General features: G+C 42.6%; 1 protein-coding gene and 1 pseudogene across 12 annotated transcripts in view; both read right to left on the bottom strand.

Moving 5' to 3' along the window:
* The window catches only part of Smg7 (SMG7 nonsense mediated mRNA decay factor), a 64,370-nt gene extending 60,305 nt beyond the window's left edge, over positions 1-4,065 (bottom strand). For 7 of the 12 annotated variants that reach the window (XM_087581235.1, XM_087581232.1, XM_087581233.1 and 4 more), the window contains exon 1: positions 3,918-4,065. Coding sequence is in view for 4 of the 12 variants with exons in the window: in XM_087581234.1 (XP_087437360.1) it covers positions 3,918-3,946 (29 nt within the window). In the remaining 8 variants the exon portion in view is untranslated. 12 annotated transcript variants of the gene reach the window in all.
* Positions 4,066-24,759: 20,694 nt separating this feature from the next.
* Positions 24,760-25,676, bottom strand: Ppid-ps22 (peptidylprolyl isomerase D, pseudogene 22; annotated as a pseudogene).
* Between the last annotated feature and the right edge of the window lie 1,676 nt (positions 25,677-27,352).

The raw sequence follows: 27,352 nt of genomic DNA on the forward strand, positions 1-27,352 counted from the left end.
GCAAGCGCTCTACCACTGAGCTAAATCCCCAACCCAAGTGTTAGTCTTTTAAAAAATCTTTCATTTTGTCAAATCAAGAGAAAGAATCTGACTTCTGCTTCAATTTGGGTAATATACTCACACTGCCTCCTGCCTAGAATGCTTATGTTCAAGGATGTCTTACTTTATAAACTTAAGTCTTTCAACATCTCCTTGGGCAGGAGTGTGCGAGTCTACTAGGACAGGAAAAGGCTACTTTTCTGCAGTCTTGTTCACAGTTGCACCTCTTCCCTCTACAGGCTTTTCTTCTTTTCATCTATGCTTTTTCTTTGAGATGAATTCAGTTCCTTTAATGCTGAGTTCCCTGCTTTCTTGTTCTGACCGCCATAAGTAGTTCACTGTCTCAAAGTGCCACCTTGCCACTACACTTCCACTACCCCACCATTTCAATACTAGACACCCCTGCTCACTTACTCTAACAAACTAAAATTTGGCTAAGAGAAAATAAATTTTCACTCTACATGAGGGAAAGTCTGCAGCTATGCAGTTTAAAAACTGTCCAGTCATGGTCTTCTCCCACTGACAAAGGTAGGCAACAAAACTCCTCCTAAAGTCAAGGTCACAGGCCACCTCCCTAATCTCTATTGAGAAAACCAGCTGTTCTAGGGGCTAGAGAGAAGGCTCTATAGTTAAGAACTCTGGCTGTTGTTCAGGAGGCTAGATTCCTAGCACCCACACGGCCATTCACACCCATCTGTAACTCCAGTTCCAAAGAATACAACACCCTCTTCTGGCATATATATATATATATATATATATAATATATAATGTAATATATGTATATATAATATATATTATATATAATGTAATATATATCATATATGTATAATATATGTGTATATAATATGTATATATTATATATATAATAAAAATAAATCTAAATTGAAAAATTAAGAGGGAAACTGAAGCTAGCACAAATGTTTATTGCTGGTCTCCTTCCTCCTGAATATACCTGTAAGTAGCAGACTTAAGATTTGCTGTCTTTACTTAGGACAGATCTACAAAAGCAAAAGTGGCTTTGAGAAATTTGGAAGGGATTCTATATCTCATGCCTCTAACTTTTTGCCTATTGGATTGCAGCTGGACATGTAGCTGTCATTCCATGTTTCTTCATTCTTCAGAGCCAAATTGGTACCAACCTGTCACTGACTCCATAACCTAAGGGTAATTCTTCCCTCCAAGCAGATTTATACAAAAAAAGATACATTGGCACAGAAGCTTCTCAAAGCCAGCTATCTCTGCATTAACAGTATCAGCACTTTCCTAATATTTGTCACCACACAGTCTTCCAACTGCCAAGACCTTATTTCAAGCCCTAAAGGTCCACATATTTTATAACACAATAATTTTCTCAATGCTGTGAACATACAAATTGTCTTTTAACAAAGCACCTCAGATTTCTTTGAGGCAGGGGCTCAAGAAGTCAAGGGTGGCCTTGACCTTGCTAATAGTGGATGACCTTGAACTTTTGATCTTCCTGTTTCCACTTCCAGAATGATTGGATTACAGGACGACTATAGCACATCTTGTTTTTTTTTTTTTTTAGTGCGTGTCAGGCTAGCATGCTACACAAATGAAGCTATATCTTTCACTACAAAATTTCTAATGTCTACTTTTTAAGACCCTTTTAGCATCGAATTACAGAATAGGTTTTCCTGTGCTTACATAAAAGCACATGCCCTTATTTTCCCTTCTATCATTTCAAAGGACCTTATTGTGTATTTATCTGCTCATGTTTACTGACTTTCTATCAAGACCTACTCTCCCATGCTCACCCTTCTGCTCACCAGTGAGACTCAGCTCCTAGAATATAGAAAGCCCTCCATTCACACTTGGGCAAAGAATGAGCATAGTCAGGCAGCACAGAACGCTGACATGAAGCTCCAAGACAAGCAAACATTTGAGTCTGTTTTTACACACCAGCCATAAGATGCTCAGTAACTTCTTTGGATTCACCTTCCTAATCTATAAAAGAACCAAGTTAAACTCCATTCAAGCTTTCCAGTTGTATGCCCCCCAGCACTACTGCCTAACTTAGCACCACTCTCCCTCCATTTCCTTATTACCCATGTCCTTCCGTTTACAATCTCTCTTTCTTAATTCACGGCTGTCAGAAGACTGTCCATCCTAAGAGTTTAAGTGTTCTTTTCTTTTAAAACCTAACAAACTTGTAAGTTCTGTAAGAGGGTGGAGTTCTTACTTTCTATTCTTAGCAGTTGGTACAATGCCTTACGTACAGGTGATCAACCAAACAACCGATGAATCATAGGAGTATAAATGAGCAGATGAACAAAGAGAGTCTTTCCTGATTTCCCTCCACTGCTCAGGTCATCTAGGACTCATCAATATGGTACCTTTTTGTGGTGATAATTACATTAGTCTGTGCTATTAATTTACTCACCTATTGGATATTATGATGCAAATTCCTTAAGATTAAGAACTGTCCTGGTAGTTTCTATTTCTGTCTACTGCACCTATATTCATAGCTCACTGTAAAGTTTAATGTACTAATAAGGGTAACAGAAGAAAAAAGAGGGTATCAACTTACAATATCAGGCATACATATTGTGCTAAACTCACAAATCAAAGATTCACAGATCCCATCATCCTCTCAGTGTAATGAATAACTTCTTTCAATGACAGAACAGCCACTCTGTCTACCACAGAACAACATACTTTCTCTTGCAATATAAATATATGTGGGACCACTCTAACACATGGACTCTTCCACATCACTAATCTCTAAACAGCTGAAGTAACTCTCATCATTCCATTATCCACCCATTCAATTCCCTTCTCCACAAGGTATGAAATAATGTTTGAAAAGCATTTCTCCATACCTCCCTTTAAAAAAAAATCGTTCTTGAAAGACAAAAAGGCCCAGTTTTTAAGTTTCTGAGTCTTTGCAGCTCCTCAATTAATCTCAGGTGCTAACCTTATTTTCCTTTGTCATCAAGGTGTTTTCCCCAATCCCTCACTCAGAATCCACCAAACTATTCTGACTACACAACAGCTGCTGTCTTCCTATTCAAAATGTTCTCGACATCATGTCAATACATGTGAGCCTTCTTTAAGTGTGTATCAATCCCTGCTTCCCTCCCTTACGCTAGACACACACTCACACACGCGCAACACCAGTATCCATGCGTCACTCTATCTCCTTCATACAAGTTCCTTACATCGCACCTAATGAATGCACACGGCTCTCAGAATGGTATCTTCCAACTACAGTTTCTTTCGAGAACATCACCTTGTTCATAGCACCTCCCTCTTTCCTCGTTTCCCCATCCATTTCCCCCCTTTTCGGGTTCCCCTACCCCTCCAACTAACGACAGAAGGCATTATTTCCCCTACTCCCAACCCGCGATAAAAGAACAAGCTCGCGTTTCCTGCGGGCTCCCCCTCCTCTAATTTGCCCTCCAGTCTGCACCCTCCCAGCCCCCAGGTGTGCCGACTTCCATCCTCCACTCTCCGCATGCATCGCTCCAGCCAGCACACCACGTTTCCCCGGCTGAAGGCTCCAGACCCCTTCACACCCACCTCTACTCCGGATCGCTGCCTGCTCTCGGGGTGCCTCTCCCTACCCCGGCCCGCAGCCTGAGAGCACAGGCAGGCGCGCGCGCGCACACGTTCTCTCTCACGCTTCCCCAACCTCCCTCCGCTCATCGCCGGCTTCACCAGAGCTCAGCTCGCCCGGCGAGGGCCAGGCAGCCATGTGTGTGCCCGCCCCCTCCCGCAGCTGCCCGCTCAGCCCGCGCCTCCCGGCCCGGGGACAGAAGGACGCTGCAACTCCCCCACTGCCTCGGGAGTCCGCTGTTTCTGGCCCCCCCAAGCCTCCTCCCGTCCCCACAACACCTCGGCCGGGCTTCGGCACTCACCGGAGATACTGCGCGCTCTGCAGGCTCATCCTCCGCCGCCGCGTCTCGCCACGAAGCCTCCGTGGGTCTTTCAGGCTCCTCGGAGCGGCCCCGCGGCCCCGCGGGTGCTGGCGGCCGCCGCCATCTTCCTCTCCTCCGACTCCTCCTCGCTCGGCGCGGGGTGGGGGGAGTGAGTGAGGCGAGGGGGAGGGAGTGGGGAAAGCTGCTCTAGCTGCGGCTCTGGCCTGTGGGACACAGGGACGCTCCGGCTCGGGAGAGGGGGAAGAGGAGGGAGAAGGGAAGGGGGCGGGGGAAGAGGAGGGAGAACCAGAGGAAGGAAGTCCGGTTCGCTCTCGCGAGACTTTAGCACTGCCGGTCCCTCTGGGTGGTTTCCGCTACTCTATATCTCTCCCTTTTGGGATCAGCAAGTTGTGTGGCGCCTGCGCGCCGGCTGAGAAGTCTGGTGATAGCGCCTGGAGGCTTCCTAATGATCCGTCCTTCTCCTCCCGTGCGAGGGGGCAACCCCAAGCTCACCGCCAACATCGAGCCCAAATCAGCCGGGAGTTACACTCAAAGCCTTCCGCCCTTCCACCCACCCACTTCTCGCTTCCTTTTTCCTTTCCTCCACTTTTCCCCACCGGAAACGCCACCCCTTCCTCCTACAGTTCCGCCCGCCAATTCCTCGATTCTTGTCTTCCCTCGCGCGCCGGAGAGTGACGCAAAGGCCTCCCTCCTCTCAGCTGCCCCTCCCCAAGCACTCCAGAAGAGAGTTGGAGGGGCATAGGGCGGAGCCCATGGAGAAATAGAAAGGAAAACCAATCAGATTGGGCTGGGCGCTGCCATGGAAACTGGAGGCTGTGGTTGTATTGTCATAGTAACTGCTGTGTGTAGGCCGGGTGACCCTCCCGTGGAGAAACGGGTTCCCGGGAAACCGCCCAGGATTCCCGGCTTGGATTCCCTGCCTTTTTAAAAGGCTGGGAGTCGAGATTGTTATCCGAGCAGGAAAGTCCGTTTCTTCCCTTACTCTCCCAGCAAAATTTGGGGGAGACCCGGAGGCATTCATTCTGGGCATTTCCAACCTTCCAAGGGTGAAAACCACCTCCATAGTTTTCTCCCAGAGCCGGGTGGTGAGAGGACCCGGCCCGAGAAGGAAACGCAGGTTATGAAACGCAGGTTATGAAGACTGGCGGGTGGTGGGTTGGAGCGAGAAAGCGGGGGCGATACTACAAAGTCAGGGTGCGAGGAAAGGGAAGGGGCTTCCCCACAACTGCTTGAGGCGGGGAGGCGGGATTCCGCCAGGACGGTCCCTAAAGGAAGAGACTGGCAAGGAACAGGCTAGATGCGGCTCCAGCAGTCGAGACTGTTCGACTTTTCCTAGGCGGTCGACCCTTGCTTAATTCCTACTCGACATCACCTGAGAGACCTCCGGGAGGAGATTCAGTGAGAGCTGAGAAGCCTAGGAATCTAACAAGCAGTTCTTAGGCATTTAGAATTGAGAGCGATCAGAAAGGCTGTTGACGTTCTTTCCAGAGGTACCTCAGTGAGAAATGACGCTTCGTCTTCGAAGGTTGATCTCAAAGACATCTGCAGTGTTTTAGAACTTGCCACTTCTTTTTTTAAAATTAAGTACCTAGATTTATCAGCATGAGGGAGTCTAAGAAAAATAATTTTCCATTTTGAGAACGAATATTTTAAGTATCTTGTGTCAGGTTTAGGATTAAAATAGAAATAATGGATCGTGATGATGTGGAGTCATGTAGAACAAGTCATTCTGACGGAGTGAAGTAGTTATTGACATTTTACAGATTTTATTTTCAATTGATACTGAAAAATTATATAAGCAGCTATCCTAAAATGTTTTAGAATAAGATCCAATAATGCAGCCCTCACTATATAGTTAAAATCAGCAATTCAATGGGATCTTGGTTCTGATTTGGGTACCTGATTTCTTCTGTTTTATTCCATGCTGCCTAAAGAATCGCTTTCCAGGTCTTTCTCTGAATCCAACGCCTGTTAACCTCGAACAATGTTTATTTGGAACATGTTTCAGTTCTCAGGAAACGAAAGTACAGCCCACTTGCAAATAAGTCTCAAGGACAGCTTGTCATTAACGAAACAGAAAGTGAACTCTGCCCCCTCATGCAGCAAGCAAGCGCGAGTATTGTGCGCTGTGACGCGCAAGGCAACTGCAGCAGTACAATGGCCCCTGTCTTCCACCAGCACCAACGCGCTGCCCACTCATGGAAAAGAGAGCCACCTAGTGAGAAACTGTTTACATCTCCGCTGTGTAGCGTTCAACTCTGAAAGTCAAAGGATGGAAGTTACTACTGTATATACCCAAATATTCTAGTTTGTTTTCTTTAAAGTTAGCACACAGAGTGATAGGTTCCATTATGGCGCGCGCGCGCGCACACGCACGCACACACACACACACACACACACACACACACACACACACTCTTTATTCTCTCCCCCCACTAATTTCCTTCATACTATTTTCCTCCCCCTCTTAGTCCTCCATTCTGCTTTCATTGTCTGGTGAATTCCACACCACTTCCCTCCCTTAAGACTCTGTCTTCCCTTTTCATGGTCCTGTTTGAACTTTCATGATGCATACACATTATAAACACAGATGCTGTGTATGAGAGAAAGAAAATGTATTTGTCTTTTTTCAGTATGGCTTATTTTTCTTAATGTTTGACCTCCAGTTCCTTGCTTGAAAAACTCCATTATGTATATGTACATTTTCTCATCTGTTGATGGGCACATAAGCTGGTTCTATTTCTTAGCTATAAGGAATAGTGCAACAATAAATATGAATGCGCCAGGATCTCTTGTGTGTTGACTGAGATTCTTTAAGGTCTATATCCAAGAATGGCAGAGCTAACTTTTATGGTAGTTCTTTTTTAGTTTCTTGAGGGACTTCTACACTGACTTCCAGAGAAACTGGACCAGCTTACATTACCACCCACAACGCATAAGAATTCCTTTCCCGGCCTCATCCTCACCAGCATTTGTTGTGATTGATTTTTGTTTTCTCTTTTTTGTTCTTTCTTTTTCTTTGTTTTCTTTTTGTTTGTTTTTTTAAGGTTTAGGGTTTTTGGTGTTTTTTTTTTTCCCTCAGTGTAGGATTGGCTGTCCTGGTCTCTCTATGACCAACTTGACCATGAGCTTACAGAGATTGCCTGTTTCTGCCTCCCAAGTGGTGGGATTAAAGGCAAGCACCACCACCACCCAGCTGTGATTGGTTTTCTTTTTTTTTTAAACTACTTTTATTTATTTTATTTACATTAGTACACTGTTACTGTCTTCAGACACACCAGAGGAGGGCATCGGATCCCATTACAGATGGTTGTGAGCCACCATGTGGTTGCTGGGAATTGAACTCAGGACCTCTGGAAGAGCAGTCAGTGCTCTTAACCACTGAGTCATCTCTCCAGCCCCGTGATTGGTTTTCTTATGAAGAGCCTTTCTGAATGGTCATATAGAATCTCAGGACAGTTTTAATTTGCATTTTCCTGATGGCTGAAGATAGTGTATGCTCCCTCATTTTATTTATATTTCAGATTTTGAGAATCATCAATTCTGTTCATCAGCCCATTTACTGATGACTTGTCTTTTGTTTTTTCTTTTCTTTTCTTTTCTTTTTTTTTCGGAGCTGGGGACCGAACCCAGGGCCTTGGGCTTGCTAGGCAAGCGCTCTACCACTGAGCTAAATCCCTAACCCCTATGACTTGTCTTTTGGTGTTTAATTTTGCAGTTTTTTTGCAGTTTCCAGATCAGCTGTTCTCAACCTGTGGGCCTTGACCCTTTCCCAGGGGTCACATAGTAGATATTACACTTATGAAAAAGCAACAACATGAGGAACTGTATTAAAAAGACCACAGCATTAGGAAGGTTGAAAGCCACTGTTGTAGCTCTCAATCCCGTTTGATGTGTAGTTAGCAGAGTTTTTCTCCCTATCTGCAGGCTGTCTCTTCAGTCAAGTGGCTGTTTTCTTTCAGGTAGAAACGCTTTTAGTTTTATGTAATCTCATTTGTCAATCCATGGGGTTATACCCTGTGTTAATAGAGTCCTTTTCAGAAACCCCATGCCTATGCCCATGCCTACACCTTGAGCTGTTTTTCTTGCTTTCCTCAAGCTGAGGAAAGAGTTTCATGTCTTTTAATGCCGTTGGTCCATTGTTTTGTGTGTGTGTGTGTGCACAGTAAAGAAAATGTATCGTTTCATTTTTCTATAAATGGTGTCCAGCACTCTTGTTCCTGATGGATGATTTTGATAGTTTTGTTGCTGTAGAGATCTGCTTGTGGGTCTCCTATTCTGTTGGTTTACATGTCTGTTTGCTTTTTTCTGCCGGTAGCACATACTTTTTGTTACTGTGGCTCTAGTATAATGAAGACTGAGTACTGTAACGCCCCCAGCATTATTCTTTCTGCTTAGGACTGATTGGACTGTGAGCTTTGTACATCTATATGGACTTTTCAGTTTGTTGCTGCTGCTGTTTTGTGAAGAGAGTCATTGGCATTTGTTTGGAGTGCTTGGATCTGGAGATTGAATCTGCAGAGTGTCTCTTGTAACACTCTTCATTCTGTCAATCCACAAGCAGGGGAAGTCTTGCTGCAGTGTCTCAAAGTTTTCATTGTGGAGGTCTTGCATTTCCTTGGTTGAGTTTATTCTGAGGCATTTAAAAAATTATTGTGAATGGAATTTTTCCCGATTTTTTTTTTTTTTTGGAAGCTGAGGACCAAACCCAGGGCCTTGTGCTTGCTAGGCAAGTGCTGTACCGCTGAGTTAAATCCCCAAATCCTTTCCTGATTCTTTTTTATAAGCAAGTTCATTATTGCTATATTTAAAAGCTACTGATATTTGTGTGTAGATTTTGTACCCTAATGTTTTGATGAAAGTAATAGATGGTCTAGGAGTTTTCTGGTAGGATCTCTAGGATCCTTTAAGTACAGTATCATGCTATCTACAAGTAGAGAAACTTTGATTGTTCTTTTTTGTTTATATTTAACTCTTTATCTTTCTCTTGTCTTATTGCTCTATCTATATTTCAAGCACTATGCTAAATGTTTTATGGACTTTTCACCTGAAATACATTGGTTAGATTTTTACCAAAATGTAATTTCATACTAAATAAAATAATGATCACAGCACCCTTTTATGTCCAGGGCATGTCTCCGGTAAATAATAAGCATGTCATATACTTCTGATGCTAACTCTAGGAAAATGTTCATATCTACTAATTTTGGAAACAGAACATGAGTTAAGAAAGATAAATCCTTTTTATTATCACTGGCTGATCTATTCACCAAACCTGTACTGAGAATTATTATATGGTAGGAACTGTCCAGGTTACTATGGATATCACCATGAAAGAGAGATGATACTTGTCTTAGAATAACTCACCTTCTGGTTGCAAGTGACAAGAATGCAAAGCGATGGGTTCGGTAATTGAGATAAGAATGAATCAGAAGTGCAGAGGAGGTCAGAAATAAACTTTACATTTGTTTAAGCTTTCCTAAGAATTTTACAAGAGTCTTCAGTACCATTTACAATATGTCTAATAAGTAGGTAGGATGGTGGTAATAGTTACGTCTTATAGAGTATAAAGCATTGATTCTATCTTTAAAATTATTTTCAAAAATTAATAGATTTGGAAGGAGGATCACTACAAGTCTAAGGCAGTCTGGTTGCCGTAGTGAGCATTTCTTTTGCTGGGAAGGAACACCATCACCAAAAGCAAGTTTGGTTGGCCCTTCCACATTGTAGTCTGTCACTGAAGGAAGTCAGTGAAACTCAAGCAGGGGCTGGCACCCGGAGGCAGGAGCTGATGCAGAGCCCATGGAGGGGTTCTGCTTCCTGGATTGCTCCTCATGGTTTGCTCAGCCTGCTTTTTGATAGAAGCAAGGACCACCAGCCCAGGGATTGCATCACCCACAGTGTTTCCGAAACAATCACTAGTTAAGGAAACGCACACAGCTGGATCTTATTGGAAGCATTTTCTCAATTGAGATTCCTTCCTTTCAGATAACTCTAGCTTGTGTCAGGTTGCCATAAAGCCAACCAGCAGACTGTGTACATGAGTTCCAGGGAAGGCAGGAGTACATAAGGGAGACCCTGTGTACAGTGATACCGATGGACAGCACAGACAAACGTGCCGATAGTGCACACATCCTCCTCTCTTCTCATTGTTCTAACCAAGAGCCTGGATCGCCAGTCTCAAAGAATCAAAAACCCAGTGGGGTTACAGAACACAAACGATTCTGCAGCTTCACCCAGCCACTTATAGATATAAATTACTGAACGAAAAGTTGCAGCTGCCTCATTCTATTAACCCTACCTGATTTTTACAGATGTTCAATGTGTCTTCTGACTAAATGGTCTCTTGAAACATTCACAAGCTAACAGACCGGAGTGGGTTCTGCCATTTTGGTCTCTGAACTTCATTTTGCTAAAGACCTATTACAGACATCTGTAAACTGTAATGATGAAACACAGGATCTTCTCAGTGTCTGGTACACGATGCTGGCTCTTAAGAAATGCTCGTTTTTCTTTCTGTTTGCTCTTTTATACCAAGATAAAACTTAGAGTAACTTAGAGACACTGCAACGTAAAAATTATTTGTAAAAAAATGTCAAAAATAGTGCCCTAGTTTTTTTTTTCTGTGATACTCTCAGAGCTGAGTTCACTGTCAAATCTACTGTTATTCAGGCTAGAGTATAGATTTTTGTCATACATGCTTCTGGTTACCAAAAAAGCCATATCTTAGTCCTTAGTCCTTCTTTAGATATTTGAAACATCAAAAAACTTTATTACTACCAAACAGCCAAATAAACCATTTACCCACGAACACAAAAAGGTGACTTTTCCAGCAAATACTAAGAACTGGTTAAGGATCTGCTTTTTTGAGACAAGGTTCCTCTGTGTAGCCCTGACTGTCCTGGCACTTGCTCTGTAGATCAGGCTGGTCTCAAACTCACAGATCTGCCTGCCTGTGCTTTTCCAGCTATTGGGATTAAATCATGCACCACCAATAGCCTGCTAACATTTTCTGTTTGTTTGTTTTAATGCAACACTTTTGTTGCTTCTGTGGGAATTTCCCATCATGCTCCCTGATTGCACTCATTTTCCAGTCCTTCCTTGTCTGCCTCACCACCCTTGAGAACCCCCTACCAAAAAAAAAGTAAAAGAAAAATAAGAATAGAAAATAGAAAATAAAATCGAACAAGTCCATTTTGTGTTGTCTACATATTCACTGGAGCATGGTCAAACTCTCAGTGGCCCGCCCCTCAAAGAAAACTAAATAGAAGAGGCTACTTTGCTTTATTGAGACAGATTTCTCCATGTAGCCCTGGGTGTCCTGGAACTGTCTCTGTAGACTAGGCAAACCTTGAACTCACAGAGTTCTGCCTGCTTCTACCTCCCAAGGGCTGGGATTAAAGGTTGTGTCACCACCACCCAGGGTGCTATTCTTAACATTCATATTTCATAGGAATAAAACCAGAACTTCCATAACCTGACAATTAATACATAACAAGCCTCCTCCCTGTTTATGATAGTAGACTTCTCACCCATTGCACAAGATTTTAACAAGCACTAATCTATTCTAATATTTAACCTAAATACTCTGAATGCTTCTGAAACATAGGCATGCAATTGGATGTTAATATATGTGTTTCTGTTTTGATGAGATGGATTTGTCAGTTTCACATCCACATGTACAGTACACCTGAAGCTCGTTGGTGCTGCTAAGGGCCTCACCTCAAACCACGCTGCTGATTCAGTCAAATGAGTGACTGATGCTCTTCAAATAGTGAGTGAGATACAAGTTGACATCCAAACTTAGGCCTCCCCGGATCATCGGTGAGCAGCCTTCATCAAAGGCCTTACCAAGTATTTACCTATTCATTCGTGTCTAATAGTGAATTAGCTTGAAAATTATTTGTGAAGCTTTATAGCCTAAAGTCCAGGTTAAAACCCTTTGAGTTTGGGGCCTTGGGAAATGGCTCAGTGGATATAGCACTTGCTGACCAAGCATAAGGATTTGGATCCCTGGTAGGGAGGATGATGATGGTGGCAGTGGTGGTGGTGGTGATGATGATAAAATTTTAGAAGCTGAGTAGGCATCAAAACATCCAACATCAAATTATGTCTTCCACACATGTGCACAGACACATGTACACACAAGCACCTACACACATATGCTCACCGTTCTCTACTTTTGCTACAGAAAACTTTAATCTCCAGGAATTGTAGCCGACTTTGCTATTTTATGGGTTCTTCTTTCTTCTATCCTTTCAACCTCCTAATACAAGATAAGAGAGAAAAAATGATAGAAAGAAAGGAAAGATATCCCTGAATAAAGTTAGGGGCTAGAGAGAGGGCTTGGGGCAAGTTTCGACATCAGGATATCTAATTTCTTGTGTACAACTACTTAATAAACCACAACCAAACACCCAGCCTGCCTCTTGGGACCCTAGCATTTATACCTTCTGAAACATTCTAAGAATTCCAAATGTCACACAATATCAGAAACTACCTGCAGCTGGTAAGGCTACATCCCTGCTAGAGCACGAGGCAAATCATAGTCAGCAGCTGTACAGTCTGAAAAAGCCCCGCATCCCTAGCCTGGGATCAAAACAAAAGTATTCTTTTTTAAAAAAAAAGATTTATTTATTTATTATATATAAGTACACTGTCGCTGCTTCAGACACACCAGAAGAGGGCATCAGATCTCATTACAGATGGTTGTGAGCCACTGTATGGTTGCTGGGATTTGAACTCAGGACTCCTGGAAGAGTAGTCAGTGCTCTGAACCACTGAGCCATCTCTCCAGACCTGAAACAAAAAATATTCTTATATTATTTTTGTTTTTTATTTTTTTTTTTATTTTTTTTATTTTCGGAGCTGAGGACCGAACCCAGGGCCTTGCGCTTGCTAGGCAAGCGCTCTACCACTGAGCTAAATCCCCAACCCCTATTTTTGTTTTTTAAAGAAATATAATGTATTTAAAGAAATCAAAATTCCAAAACTGTCACTACAAAGAAATTTTCACAACTACCAATAAGCAAACACCTCAGAAATTTATAATACCAGAAAATCTGCTAATTGAGAGTACAGAGACAGAGCCAGGCATGGGCGCCATGTCTTTAATTCTTGTACTTGAAGGCAGTGGCAGGCAGAACCCTGTAAGTTCAAGAGGCCAGTCTGGTCTACATAGTGAGTTCCAGGACAGACAGGGCTACACAGAGAGACCCTGTCTAAAAATAAATAAATAAATAAATAAATAAATAAATAAATAAATAAATAAAATGCAGCAGAGACAAGTGCATTGGGAAAGGTAGAAGACTATTAAAAACAAAGCAGAAACTTAGCCTCACTCTCATACCCTATTGACAGAGGGTCTTGGTGTTCACACAACATTTTAGTACACAAAGCACAAGATTACCAAAGGCATCTTCTGGTCCCAAACCTGAAAAGAATACATTTATGTCGAACTTTTAAGGAGAAAGAAGAAGGCATAAGGTGAGTTTCTAGACAGAACCAGTAGTAGAAAGGGAAGCTCTAGACTGTGGAGCCCAGGCCCTTCATAACATGCCCAAGCTAGTATCTGGTTAATAGTTTTCCGCCTCAGGCGCCTCCGACCCACATGTATAACGTTGGCACTCTGCTCTGTGCCAGCTCTGCTGTCTTTTCTGGTCTCCAATTCTTTGTCAACACCAAGGAAGGAGCTCGGCTACCCCTGGCCAGTTTGGATATCATTACCTTCACCTCCAAGATGCCTGGGTAGATCTTTTCATCTCAGAGCCTTCGACACAAATTGTTCCCTCTATATTGCCGCCTTTCCTTTCTAGACGTCTTTCCGCACACATCAGGCTGCAAGCTGAACTCTCCCGAGGGAACTTTCACTGTCCCAACACACATCGGCATCAGGGAAGCAGCTGCACTATTTCTTTGTATGTCCCACAATGCTCTTCTTCATGACCGTCATGTTGGCACTTCCGTGTTCAGGTTTGTTACCTTGGACTGTAAGCTCCATAGTATTAGATATTGTCCTCATCACTTCAGTGAGTAATGTTCTCTAGAGGAAATCACTAGGCAATTAGAAAAAAATTCTACTGAACCCTCAACCCAACTGGATAATTGAAACCTGCGCTTATACTTAACCTAATGAAAGTTTTAATCAGATAAAATTTATTTAGGCAGTGAGTAAAGAGAACTCACCTAAAATTCAGGTTATTTCGCAGCAAAATCTCACTCTTCTGTATAGAAAAAGCATTAAAAGTTCAAGTTTAAAATTTACCTTTGTTTCTAATTGGAAACGGTCTCAAGCCGATCATCACATGGCAGAAGAAAGATGAGCACTGTCTAGAAAGGAAGAGGAAAGGCCATCGATCTGCTAATGAGAAAACAGTACAGACAATACAGCTTTGCAACGTAAAGAACCTGGACAGGTGCTGGAGACTGGAGTAGGAGGGCCACCGAGTCCATGCCAGCCTGGGATGTGAACTGAGCCCATGTCTCAATGAAAAGTAAAGAATAAATCATAGTAAAGGGCTGACAAAATAGCCCAGTGGATTAGAGCACCTGCCACATAAGCCTTTAATACCTGGAACCTACATAAAGGTAGACAGAAAGAACTGATTCCAAGACGTCATCCTCTGCCCTCCAATCTGCCCACACACATGCATCCACACTCACAGTAATAATATTTTAATAACGCATTTAATCAGAAAGAAATTTACATTAGGGCATAGGATGAAAAGTTCAAGAATCTTTTTTTTTCATCAGGAAAATGTTGCTAAATTCTAGCATTATTTTTTTCCTCCTATAATGGAATAGAGCTAAGTAAATTGATATAAGATTCTTGAAAAGTCACTTTGGCTTTCTAAGCAAATGAGGTAATTGAATTATTTCCGGAGGCAAACCGTCCAATCACAGTAACTAAGAGATGCTACTGTGCATTGCTGGAAGTTGATAGAAACTCAGCAAATACTGCTGCTCTTATTATGTACACAAAACAAGAGGAAACCTACATACTGATGTCAATATGGGCTAAACGTATTTTTAAAAAAATCAAACAGGAAGTGATCCAGAACTGCATTCGAGGAGAAGGAGGCAAAGAGTGCATTGCCCCCAACTCATAGCCAAGGGTAAACTGTCAAGAAAGAAAACAGCCCTCATCTGCTGATGGGGGATGTCTCAGTCCATTAGCTGTTTCGTGTTTTGAGATGAGATGAAGATCTGTCTGAAAGCTAAAGAGAATAGGCAGCTTTTCAGGCACTATCTGACCCATCTGGCCTGGCTGGTGTGTCCATCCTGACTTACACGATGTCCTGCTCATTCACTGGCATGTGCTTACTGAACCTTTGGTTAGGTGTTTCTGTCTTAGTCCTCCAAGTCCCTCTATCCTTTGTTCAACAAAACACACTTGGTTTGAATGTTTTAGTGCTTGGTCCTGTGGTTGGACCAAATCTATAAGGCAAGGCACATATTGGAAGGTAGCATTTTCCACTTACACAGCGGTGTGTATTAGCTGTAGAAAGGAGGCAGGGTTCAGTTTAGGTAAGCATTTATGGGTTCATCAGTTCAGGGACATCAAGTAGATATAAGAGCTTAGGATGAGAAGAGACTGTCCGAATGATCAATTCCTAGACAGGAATGTTTTGGTCTTCCAAGACAAATATGGCAAATCTACTAAACCCCATTTTACATCTGGCAACCCTAATCTGTGCATATCCTGATGTTAAGGAGAAGTGTGCTGATAGAATCATCTTGTGTCTGTCTGTCTAGTCTTTCATGCAATCTTCAAATATGTATTTAAGATTCCATTGAATTGGCTCGTATGTTAGAGTCTGGCTCTCGGTGCTCAAAGTGGAGGGAATTATGTAAAGGGGCAGCAGTATTTTAAGAGAGAACGCTATGGTAAAGAGCTTTGAAGTCATTCCGCTTTAAGATGAAATACAGATATGTAACCAAGATCATCTTCTCAAACTCTTTCAGAATGAACCGCTGGGGTTTTGGCTTTCAAATTCTATTTCCCGTTTGGAAGAGGAGAATATACAACGAAACTTTCCAGAGAGGAGCAGTTCTCAAGACTGAAGTGTTACATGCTGAGGCAGACCTGGGAGACTGAGGAGTAGAGGGTGCTATGGTGAAGTAGACGTACGTAGAGTTTGGAGAGGACATAATAAAATATGAGCCAGTCATTCCTGCTCACAGTGTCTCTGGGAGGCTTTCCCTCCACATCTGCTTGGTGTCTCTCACTAGCACAAACAGCTGATCTTATCTTAGTTCACTTTTTTGTTGATTGGGTGAGACATGGCCCGAAACTCTCAGTTTTCCTTGAATGAAAAATGAGGACCTGACTTCTCCTAGGTCTGATTGAGAAGGTTTACTGTAGATATGAGGGTGAGCATGACCAGAGGCATCTGGAAGACTCTAGACTGAACAGGACCACTAGAGGAGAGAGAAGGGGGTGGGGAAGGGGAGGGAATCTAGAGACCAGAGAGGAAAAAGAGCAGAGCAAGAGAGATCCAGGAGCAGGCCAGCTAATGGCTAGCCAAAATGGCCGCCTTATTAGGACTCTGAAGCTGGGAGAAGGGAGGCTAAGCCCACACTCTGGGCTGGAGAGGTTTAGGGAAGGAGGTGGGGTAAGAATTGCTGGGAGGAGCTACAGATACTGAGTAAGACTCATCCTGGTTTCTCTGAAACCTAACACCTTCATCTTGGCTTTCTTCACCTTGGGTTATAGCTCCAGAGGAGGACACTTAACTTCAGCGTTACTTTCTCATTGCTACTGCTCTTAGGAATTTCCTTGTTTGTTGTTCTGTGAAGCTGCAGCTCCAACCTAGAGCCTCATGCGTTCTAGACAATAGTGTACCACTGGCCTATACCCCAACCCTATTTGTTTGTTTTTTTCTAAAAGTCTGCACTATCTGCTGTGTTACAGAAGCCTGGAGGCAATGTGGTTATCAGCAAGAAGTCCGACTAAAACCAATAGCTTTCTATTCAAGGATTTTATTCCAGGCAACCCTGAGTTTCTGATGCGTGTCCAACACGGATGCGCACAGGCCGGTCATTTTCTAATGAACTCTGACTCACTGACAGTCTTTGGTGATGTTGGATTCATGGCTGAGAATCACTGTAGGCTAAGAGAGATGACACACCCTGAGTAGATTTGCACAACCATTGCCTTTCTTTAACCTTTCTGCCTCTTCTTACCTTTGCAACTCTCTTCTCCTTCCTTAACTGTAAGGCATACCAAAGGTCTCGCCTAACCACATGAACTTCCTCGTTTCTCTGGAATGTAACTAGTCAGGGACCTCAGCATTTGCTGGTGGTTTATTTTTTATTATTCAGAAAGGAAATAAAAGCAGAACGTGTTGGCGAAAGTCCTTGATCCTAGGCCTCTGAGTTCAAGGCCACCCTGGTCTACAAAGCAAGTTCCAGGACAGCTAGGGCTACCCAAAGAGAAGCCCTACCTTCTTGAAAAACCAAAAGAAAAGAAGAAAGAGAGAGAGAGAGAGGGAGAGAGGGAGAGAGAGAGAGGAAAAAGAGAAGAGACAATAGAATTGAACTGTGAAGAAAGGAATACAGGACAGACAGGCAGCTCTTTGGAGCTTGTTAGTTCCAGGTTCAGAAAGACCCTGTCTCAAGGAAGTAAGTTGGAAAGTGATAGAACATGGGTGTTCATGTAAACACACAAGCACACATATGCACTTGTACATACACACACACACACACGCATGCACACACACACAACATATACCACATACATACACATATATATAACACACAAACACACACACACATATATAACACACAAACACACACACAAGAATGCGCACACACACAACATATACCAAACACACACACACACACGTATACATATAACACACAAACACACACACAAATATGCACACACACACAGGAGGAAAAGGAAACCATGAAGTCTAAAGGAAGAAAGAGAGGAGAAACAGGTATGCAAAGAAGTATATCTCCTCATTCTTAGGCTTCCTGATCTTAGGGATTGTGTGCGGTGTGTGTGTGTGTGTGTGTGTGTGTGTGTGTGTGTGTGTGTTTGTGTGTTATATATATACATGTGTGTGTGTTTGGTATATGTTGTGCGTATGCGCATTCTTGTGTGTGTGTGTTATACATATATGTGTGTGTTTGTGTGTTATATATATGTGTATGTATGTGGTATATGTTGTGTGAGTGCATGCATGTGTGTGTGTGCACATTTGTGTGTGTGTTTGTGTGTTATATGTATACGTGTGTGTGTGTGTGTTTGGTATATGTTGTGTGTGTGCGCATTCTTGTGTGTGTGTTTGTGTGTTATATATATGTGTGTGTGTTTGTGTGTTATATATATGTGTATGTATGTGGATATGTTGTGTGTGTGTGCATGCGTGTGTGTGTGTGTGTATGTACAAGTGCATATGTGTGCTTGTGTGTTTACATGAACACCCATGTTCTATCACTTTCCAACTTACTTCCTTGAGACAGGGTCTTTCTGAACCTGGAACTAACAAGCTCCAAAGAGCTGCCTGTCTGTCCTCTCCACAGTCCACACTCTGCATTTTTTTTAAAGATAGGGTTTCTCTGTGTAGCCTTGGCTATCCTGGAACTCACTTTGTAGATCAGGCTGGCCTTGAACTCAGAAATCCACTTGCTTCTGCCTCCAAGTGAAGGGATTAAAGGTGTGTGCCGCCAGGCTCGGTCAGCTTTGTGCTTTGCCTTTTACACAGAATTCAAACTCAGACCCTCATGGTCCCCTGCCTATCCTTTAGAGCCTACATTTCATCAGAGGTTTAAGAATTTGGGCCTACTATCTTTCTGAGAAGCAGAGAGGACTCTGGTCTCCAGAGCACAGCAGACTTGGCTATCTCTAGTTCCGAGTGGGACATTCGCTGTAATCTGTAATAATGAGGCTTCCAGGTAAGACGGAGCTCAAGGAGCCTGACATATCCCGGAGGAATGGGGTTGGAGAGAAGCAGAGAAGAGTGAGGACAGTTGAGAAGACACAGGGAAGGAAAAGTCCTCACTCAGGACTCTTGTTTAAATCTCTTGCCCGCAGAGTTAAGAATTCCTCACAATTTTCAACATTTGCTTTGAAGGTTGCCTACAGAGAGGGATATTTCATCATGCTGCACTTTTTATTTATTTACTTATTTTAAAACAGGGTCTCCTGGAGCTCAGGCTACCCTGAGTGTGTGTGTGTGTGTGTGTGTGTGTGTGTGTGTGTGTGTGTGTGTGTGTGTGTCTCTGTGCATGCGAACACCAGCCAGTGCATATATGAAGGCCAAAGGACAACTTTCAGGAATCTGTTCTATTCTTTCACCAGTTGCTTCCCAGGAATCAGACTCAGGTTGTTAGGCTTGGGGCAAGCATCTTGGTGGAACCTTCTGCACCTTCTGCCTTCCCAAGTGCTGGGGCTACAGGCATGCACCGCCATGCTTAGCTTTATTTGGAGTTATTTGCAGTGAGGATACCAAGCCACCAGTGAATGATGCTTAAGGACTAAGCAAGCAGGACGTTGAAGTATGGCCTCCTCCTTCCCAGATGTGGGCCTTCAATGCTCTGGTCATTTCACAAGATTAAAACTTCATTTGTAGTAGAGTGTTTCTTAGCTCCTGTGGGTAGGCCTTTGTGGCCTGTTTTCATTTTGTCACTTACCATGTAATCTCACCCAAGGCTCCTCGGGAACCACCCTCAGGAATCCTCAGAAGCCACCAAAACCATAAAATTGATTCCTGTAAGGACACTTCAGTACGACTGTCTTAAGGAGCCCATGTCTATGCTTGGTCCTTTCTCTCAGTGTCTCTCTTTGTATTAACCCCTCTGAATCAATCTACATTAAGGTTTCATCTAATAATCACTCAGTGAAAAGTCAACAACTGCCGTCACCTTAGCAGAGGTCTCCCCACAGAACTCCTTAGGCTGCTACAGATGCCAATGTGAGGTGTGTTCTCTGCCCCACCTCCTACTGCTGCTGACGTTATCATTTAAAAAACCAATACTCTGTCAAGCCAAATAGTCTAGGCTGGCCTCAAATTCACAGCAGTCCTACTTCCTCCTGGGGAGTACTGGGATTACAGACCTGGCATATGGCGCTCAGTCTGTACTGCTATAAGTTGTAACAAGGCTAAAGATCTTAAATGGCTTTTATTCACAGTTCTAGAGTCTAGCAGCCTCTGAGCCAGAACAGTTTTTAAGAATTTTGGAGTGTAGTGACAATTTTGGAATTTTGGAATTTCTTTAAAAAACACAAAAATAGGGGTTGGGGATTTAGCTCAGTGGTAGAGCACTTGCCTAGCAAGCGCAAGGCCCTGGGTTCGGTCCCCAGCTCCGAAAAAAAGAAAAAAGAAAAAAAAAACCACAGAAATAAGCCAGGTGGTGGTGGTGCATGCCTTTAATCCCAGTAGAGGCAGGCAGATCTCTGAGGTTGAGGCCACCCTGCTCAATGGAGTAAGTTTCAGGATAGCCAAGGCTACACAGAGAAACCCTATCTCAAAAAACCAAAACTAACCAACCAAACAAGAACCCCACAGAAATATAGGAATGTGTTTTCCTTTTACTCCCAGGTGTAGGATATGGGGCTGCTTCAGATTGTCCACAGCAGCTGACTATGATTTGCTTCATGCTCTAGCAGGGGCATGATTTTGCCAACGGCAGATAGTCTCTGTGTTCATGTGCTGTTTGGAATTCTGGGGACTTTTCAGAGGGTATATAAATACTAGGGCCCTGAGAAGTGGGGTGGATTATTGGTTATTGATTGGTTACGGTTGGTCCCAGCTTGTAAAGTACTCATTCACAACGAAGAAACAAGAAGACATTAGATATCCTGACATGGAGAATCAAACTTGCCCCTAGGAATTCCATGCTCCCAAGCTAACAATAATGTCACCCTCTTTCTCCTTTCTCCTTGTTTCTCTCCTAGCTAATATTAGGGGGTTGAAAGGGTGGGAAAACGGTGGAGAAGATGGAAGATAAAAGAACCCACAAAGTAGCCCAAAACAGGCTACACTGGGGCTACAAAGTATCAGTATCTGTGGAAAGAAAGTGGAAGTACAGAGCCTTAGTTGCGCATGCTTTGAACAGTGGACCACTGCATTTGTCTGCTGTGAGCTGCTGAGACTAAGCTATTTGTTACAAATGTATACACCTAAGCTTGGCTTTGAGTTAGCTTGTAGGCGAAGATTGACATTAAGGACTCCTGTATTGGAGTCACTCTTGGGACCGATTTAGTTTAACATAACAGCACTTACTAAATTTGTGGTTCCAAACATTTCATTTGTTAAGGGAAATACAACCAAAAACTTGTTGGTTGGGAGGAAATCAAGAAAATTTCCAAGTTTTTGCTTGGGAAACTGGATGAAAGTAGAAAGCAGAGGGTAAGGAAGATTTAGGGACATGTAGGATGTGGAGAGATGAGGTAATTCACACTGGATGTGTGGAACTGCATTGAAAACTTAGAAATATATACACTAGCCCATGTTTGTGCATGCACGTGTGGCTGTGTGTGTGTGTGTGTGTGTGTGTGTGTGTGTGTGTGTGTGTGTTGCTCAGTGGGGGACATTTGGAGGTCGGAGGACTACTTTGTGAAGTCAGTTCTCTCCTTTAGCCTTTATGTCAATTCTGGGGTGGAATTCAGGTGTCAAGCTTGTATAGTAAGAGCCTTTACCCACCGAGCTATCTATCTAGATCACACTGGAATTGCATTTGCTTGGATTAAGAGAGTTTATGAATCTGGAAAATTTAAGAGGAGTCCATTTTGGAATCAGTGGTTTGTTGGTTGTCAGCATGTGAGGTGGTAATTGAAGATTAGTTGAATGACTTTCCCAGAGTTTGCTCACATAATGAATGAGAGATATGAGGGGCATTGTCAAATTAAAAGACAAAGGAGACAACCAGCACAAACAGATAGAGATAGGAGAGACTAATCGACAGGAGTGAAGCCTCTGAGGAAAGTGAGGGAGGACATGGGCACCAGGATGCAGATGCAGAAAGGCATTGATGGTAGGACAACGACGAGATAAGGTTGTACTTTTATTCTACTGGAAGTTTACCGAACCTGCATACTTTCTGAATGATTTTTACATTTTACAATTACAAAACTCTATGGATTAACGACATTTAAGACCAAGAATGGCAGCTTAAAGGCAACTCTTTTGGTATCAGGAAACACACACACACACACACACACACACACACACACACAGAGAGAGAGAGAGAGAGAGAGAGAGAGAGAGAGAGAGAGTTAATTCCTATGGTAGGTATAATTAACAAAGTTGGGGAGGGAGAAAGGCTTTATATTTTGCTTCCCGCCTCAAGTCAGGCATCCTGGGGAATTTACAAAGACTCCTGATAGGTTTCTGGCATTTCACAGTGGAAGAAACCTGATGCTGAGTAAGGCCAGACATTCCCAAATCCACAGAGCCAAGGGAAGATGGTAAAATGCTGTTGCTGTGAGTGTAGACTTGGAATTTCTGCACCCCTTGTTCCAGGTCTCCCTTCCTTTCTCCTTTCCATCCTAAGAAAAGCTCTGAGTTTGTAGCCCAGACCTGCCTTGAACTCACAGCAATTCTTCGGTCTCAACCTCCCAGATTCTGGTAATACAGGATTGAACTATACACTGTTTCTCAAATTTTCAATATTGAAATAAGTCAAGATGCTAGGCAGTGGTGATGCATATTTTAATCCCAGCTCTAGGGAGGCAGAGGCAGGGGATATCTGTGAGTTCGAGGCCAGCCTAGTCTATGCAGTGAGTTACAGGAGAGCCAGGGGTGCATATAAAAACACTGCCTCAAAAAACAGACAAACAAATGAGCGAAAATGAAAGTCAAGAACTCACACTGTATTCATTAACGTGATACTCAATTTCTAAGCTTTAGAAATTAAAGGTTGCCTAATGGCCAGGGTACACATGTAATTTCAGCTTTAGGGAGGCAGAGACCACAGAACCAACAGTTCAAGGTCATCCTTAGCCTCATAGTTCCAGGCAGGTTATGAGACCCTGTCTAAAAAAATAAACATACCAGGATTGTGGGCTACAGTGATGGTTCTGACCATCTTCTGGCTCTGGAGTGGAAGTGTTCTGAGAGTCTGAAACCTCAGAAGAGTGAAGTTGAGACTTAGGAAAAGCTGTAAATTCTACCTTGGACTGGAGTGTAAAAAGTAAACCGAGCAGTTAGTTCAAATCCCCAGAACTTACATAAAAGCCTGTTGCTGCAGTGTAAGCCTGACCCTCAGCTGGGGAAGCTGAGATGTGAGGATCCCGGGGGCTGCTAACCAACTCAGTGAGCTACAAGGTTAGCAAAAGACCCTGACTCAAAATTAAGATGGAGGGAAACTGAGGAAGCACCCAATGTCAACCTTTGGTCTTCACATGCATGGGCACACACATATACACAGAATAAGCAATCAAATAGCTCATCTCTGGGAGTGGAAGAAAGCAGAGTGACACATACACATGAAACTTGGGCCGACTGGCTTTCAGTTTAATAATGTTCACCATATCTTCCATTTCTCTGGGAGACACCTACTTCAGGAATAGGGTAAGGGTCTGTTGTATAGCAGTGTCCTCTGAAATTATAGCCTTCAATCTTGAGAGAAAGCTTGTTAAGACACAGGTGTTAAAGAAGAGATAAAACAACAAAATATTTTAAGACATGATGTTAAAGGAAGGGTAAAACGACAGGATGTTCTAAGGCAAGAGCTCTCAACTTTGCTAATGCTATGACCCTTTAATACAGTTCATCATGTGATGACCCCAACCTTAAAGATATTCATTACTTCTTAACTGTAATTTTGCTGTTATGAAGCATAAATATCTGATATGCAGAATATCTGATATGTGACCCTGTGAAATCGTCATTTGACTCCCAAAATGTTGAGAACTGCTGTTCTAAGGGGAGATGAAACATCCCATTCTGCAAGAAAGCCCCTTAAACTCAGATCAAAAACCTACTCAAAAGGCTTCAGGAAGTTCCTGAAATTGATCAGATACATTAGACTCCTCCCTCCCAAAGTATATATAAGAAGTAAGGACTGCTGAAGAAGACAAAAGCTGAGTTTCCTAGAAGAGTCTCAGTGAAGCCAAGCTATCTGGGGAAAAGAAGAAATCATTCAAGCAGCCTAGAAGAGGTTTAGACCAACTGAGTTACCTGGAAATGACACAGCAGTGTAGTGCTTTCCAGATTTCCAGCTTTTGGTGAGCTGTCACCCATGATGGGTTGGCTTTAATGATATATGTTTGAGTCATTTCTACTCCTGTACGTAACCCTAATAAAACTAACTGAGTCACCACGTTGAATTTTGGTAGTATCTTTACTTTGGATTGATGACAGTTTCCTGTCTAGGTGAGTAGGCATTTGTTCATGTCTCCCCAGGAATAGTTCCACACAATGTGGTCTTGAATGTATAGAGAAGCAACACTAAAGTAGGAAGTGGGTGGAGAAGGTAGAAAGAGAGAAAAACTGTCATGGGAAAGTGAACTGGACTGGTAAGACGGGAAAAGCAGCTACAGCCAAGCCCAATGACCTGAGTTTGATCTCTGGGAACCATGCTGTGAAAAGAAAAATCTCACAATTACAAGTTGTCCTCTGACCTCCACACGTGATCAGCAGCATGGGCATATACATACATACACACATAAAACAAACATAATAAAATCATCTTAAAAGATATACCTTTTTTGTATTTCATAACACTTTATTAAGAAGGAACCTATGTCAGCACTGCTATGTAAACAATGATAAAGATCAAGGGAAATAAATCAGGGATCATGTAGACAGTAATATACATCATCCTTTATATAATCAATGTATAATAGTTAAGGAAAGTTTAATACTTATTAAGCGAACATCTTTGCATACACTGCCTCCTCTTTATCTTTCTGTGCCTTTATCATTTGTTTGACTTTAAGCAATTCTGCCTGGATAGCTTTATCTCCTGCGCCTTCTCAAGACCAGCCAATGCTTCTTCATATTCTTTTAAATCCTTGCCATTCTTGCACTTTTTGGTACAGCGCTTTGGTATTTGAAAGGTCCATTTCCAGAGCCTCCAAGCAACTGTCAATCGCCCCCTGACAATTTGACGTCTTCAATTCACAAGCACCAATATTCAGCCGCACACAACTTAAGGCTATAGGCTGCAGTCTGGATACATCTGCTTTCTCAATAACAGTCTTTGAACTATCCACATACCTTAGAACCTTCGCATATTTTTAAATATGCCCTCTCTCAGTTCCGAGACTTGAAAAAAATATTCCCAATGTGTTGTAAGTCTTCGGATTTTAATAAAATTTTATCTACGTCTTTTAAGTCTATGTCTGCATCCTCGGGGGAAATCTGGATGACTGTCCCCAGAGCCATCTCTGGGGAATATTCCCCAGACATCCCCTTCCTTCAATTCTCCACATTCTGCAATAACACGGAGTTTGGCAGGTTCTTCACCATTCACTTCTACATTTTCAAGCATCCTTGCCACTCCCAGTCCTTTTATTATGTGACCAAATACCACACGTTTCCCATCCACATGAGGAGTTGGACCTGTTGTGATAAAGAACTGAGAGCCATTTGTATCGGGGCCTGCATTTGCCATGCTCTGCAAACCCTCCCGGTCACGCTTACAGTGAAAATTCTCATCTTCAAACTTTTCACCATAAATACTTTCTCTACCTGTCCCATTCTGAGTTGAGAAGACTCTGCCCTGAATCATTTCTTAATAATTGGGGAGAGGGCATCCTTTAAAATGGAGAGGTTTCCCAGTTGTGGATCTAGTGCCTTCTTTTTCAGCTTTCTTTTTTTTTTTTTTTTTTGGTTCTTTTTTTTCGGAGCTGGGGACCGAACCCAGGGCCTTGTGCTTCCTAGGCAAGCGCTCTACTACTGAGCTAAATCCCCAACCCCTCAGCTTTCTTTATTCCTTTTATAGCCACCTCTTTATAAACAGCAGACAACTGTGGTATTATTTCATTTAAATCCAGACACTTTCTGTTTGTAACTGCAAAGTTAAATTTCTGTTAGTACAATCAGTCTCGGGTGATGCTCTATTATTTTCCATTATGTACTTTGGTTTATTTATTCTTTTTTTGTCTATTTGTTTTGTTTGTGATTGAGATTTACTACGAAGCCTTGGCTGGCCTGGAATTCTTTATGTAGCCCAGGCTAGCCTTAGACTTTCAGAGATTCATTTGCTTCTGCCTCCCAAGTTCTGGAATACAATCTGTGCACCACCATGCCTGACTCTCTTGTGTACTTTTTTTTTTTTTTACTTGAAATTCTTCCTTTTCTGTTGCATAACTGAAAAATTCCATTCGACTTTACCTCTGCTGATTTGGACTTTGTAGATTGTTTTAATTGAATTTTTATTTGTTATTGTGAGCAGGGTGAATGGGTAGAAGTCAGAGGCAAACCTGTGGAGGTCTGATTTCTCCCGCCACCAAATGGGTTCTTGGGATCAAATTCAGGTGGTCAGGGTGTGGCACCTTTACTCAGTCAGGCATCTCACTGGCCCTGAAGACTACATTTTGTCTATAGTTTTAAAGGCTACCATTACATTTCTGATCAGCATACTTAAATCTTTCTTTTCCTCACAGTTAAAAAATACAGCTATCCTCATGCTCCCAAAAAATATGTTTTAGTTCCTCGATGTATTAGATAATTATTTCCATCTAGAAGTTAATTGTATATTTATGGGAGCATAAAACGACTTCTTAAGCAAAGAATCCAATTTACGAGCATAATTTATCACTTTCCTTTTTTTTTTTTTTTTTTGGGTTTTTTTTTTCAGAGCTGGGGACCGAACCCAGGGCCTTGCGCTTCCTAGGCAAGTGCTCTACCACTGAGCTAAATCCCCAACCCCCCAATTTACCACTTTCTACTCTTACCATTTGTTTATCTATGCTAAAATATCATTCTAAACTCATTTTTCTTGTTGCAGCACATCCTTTAGTATTTTTTTCCATTAAAAATAAGAATGAAGAATCTGGAGAGATAGCTTTCAGTTGAGGGTGCTTGCTGCTCTTCCCCAGGACTGGAGTTCAATTCTCAGTGCCCCTCTTGGTCATATGTGTAATTCCAAGAACTTTAGAAAATTCTCAGTATCATCTCTGATTATAACTTCCCCCACTATGTTGTTTCTTTCCCGAAGATACTATTAGATATGTGCTTCTTGTGTTCTGTGTGTCTCTGTGTAAGGAACTACCGCAGAACACACAGGCAGGAAACAGCAGCCATGCTTTGGGCTCACAGATCCCACCTGATAGGAATTCCGATAGATAAACCAGTCTCCATTTCACAGTGTCTAGGATGTCACAAGAGAAAACCTGAACTTAAAAATCCTGGGGAGTTCTTAAAGGACAAGGCTGGAGGGACAAGGTCTGGATTAGAATATGTCATGCGATGTTTGTAAGTGGCTTGGGTCTCATCATATAATGACATCAGGAG

This window comes from Rattus norvegicus, chromosome 13, assembly GCF_021556685.1.
Source record: "Rattus norvegicus strain SHRSP/BbbUtx chromosome 13, alternate assembly SHRSP_T2T, whole genome shotgun sequence".
NCBI classification, from domain to species: domain Eukaryota; kingdom Metazoa; phylum Chordata; class Mammalia; order Rodentia; family Muridae; genus Rattus; species Rattus norvegicus.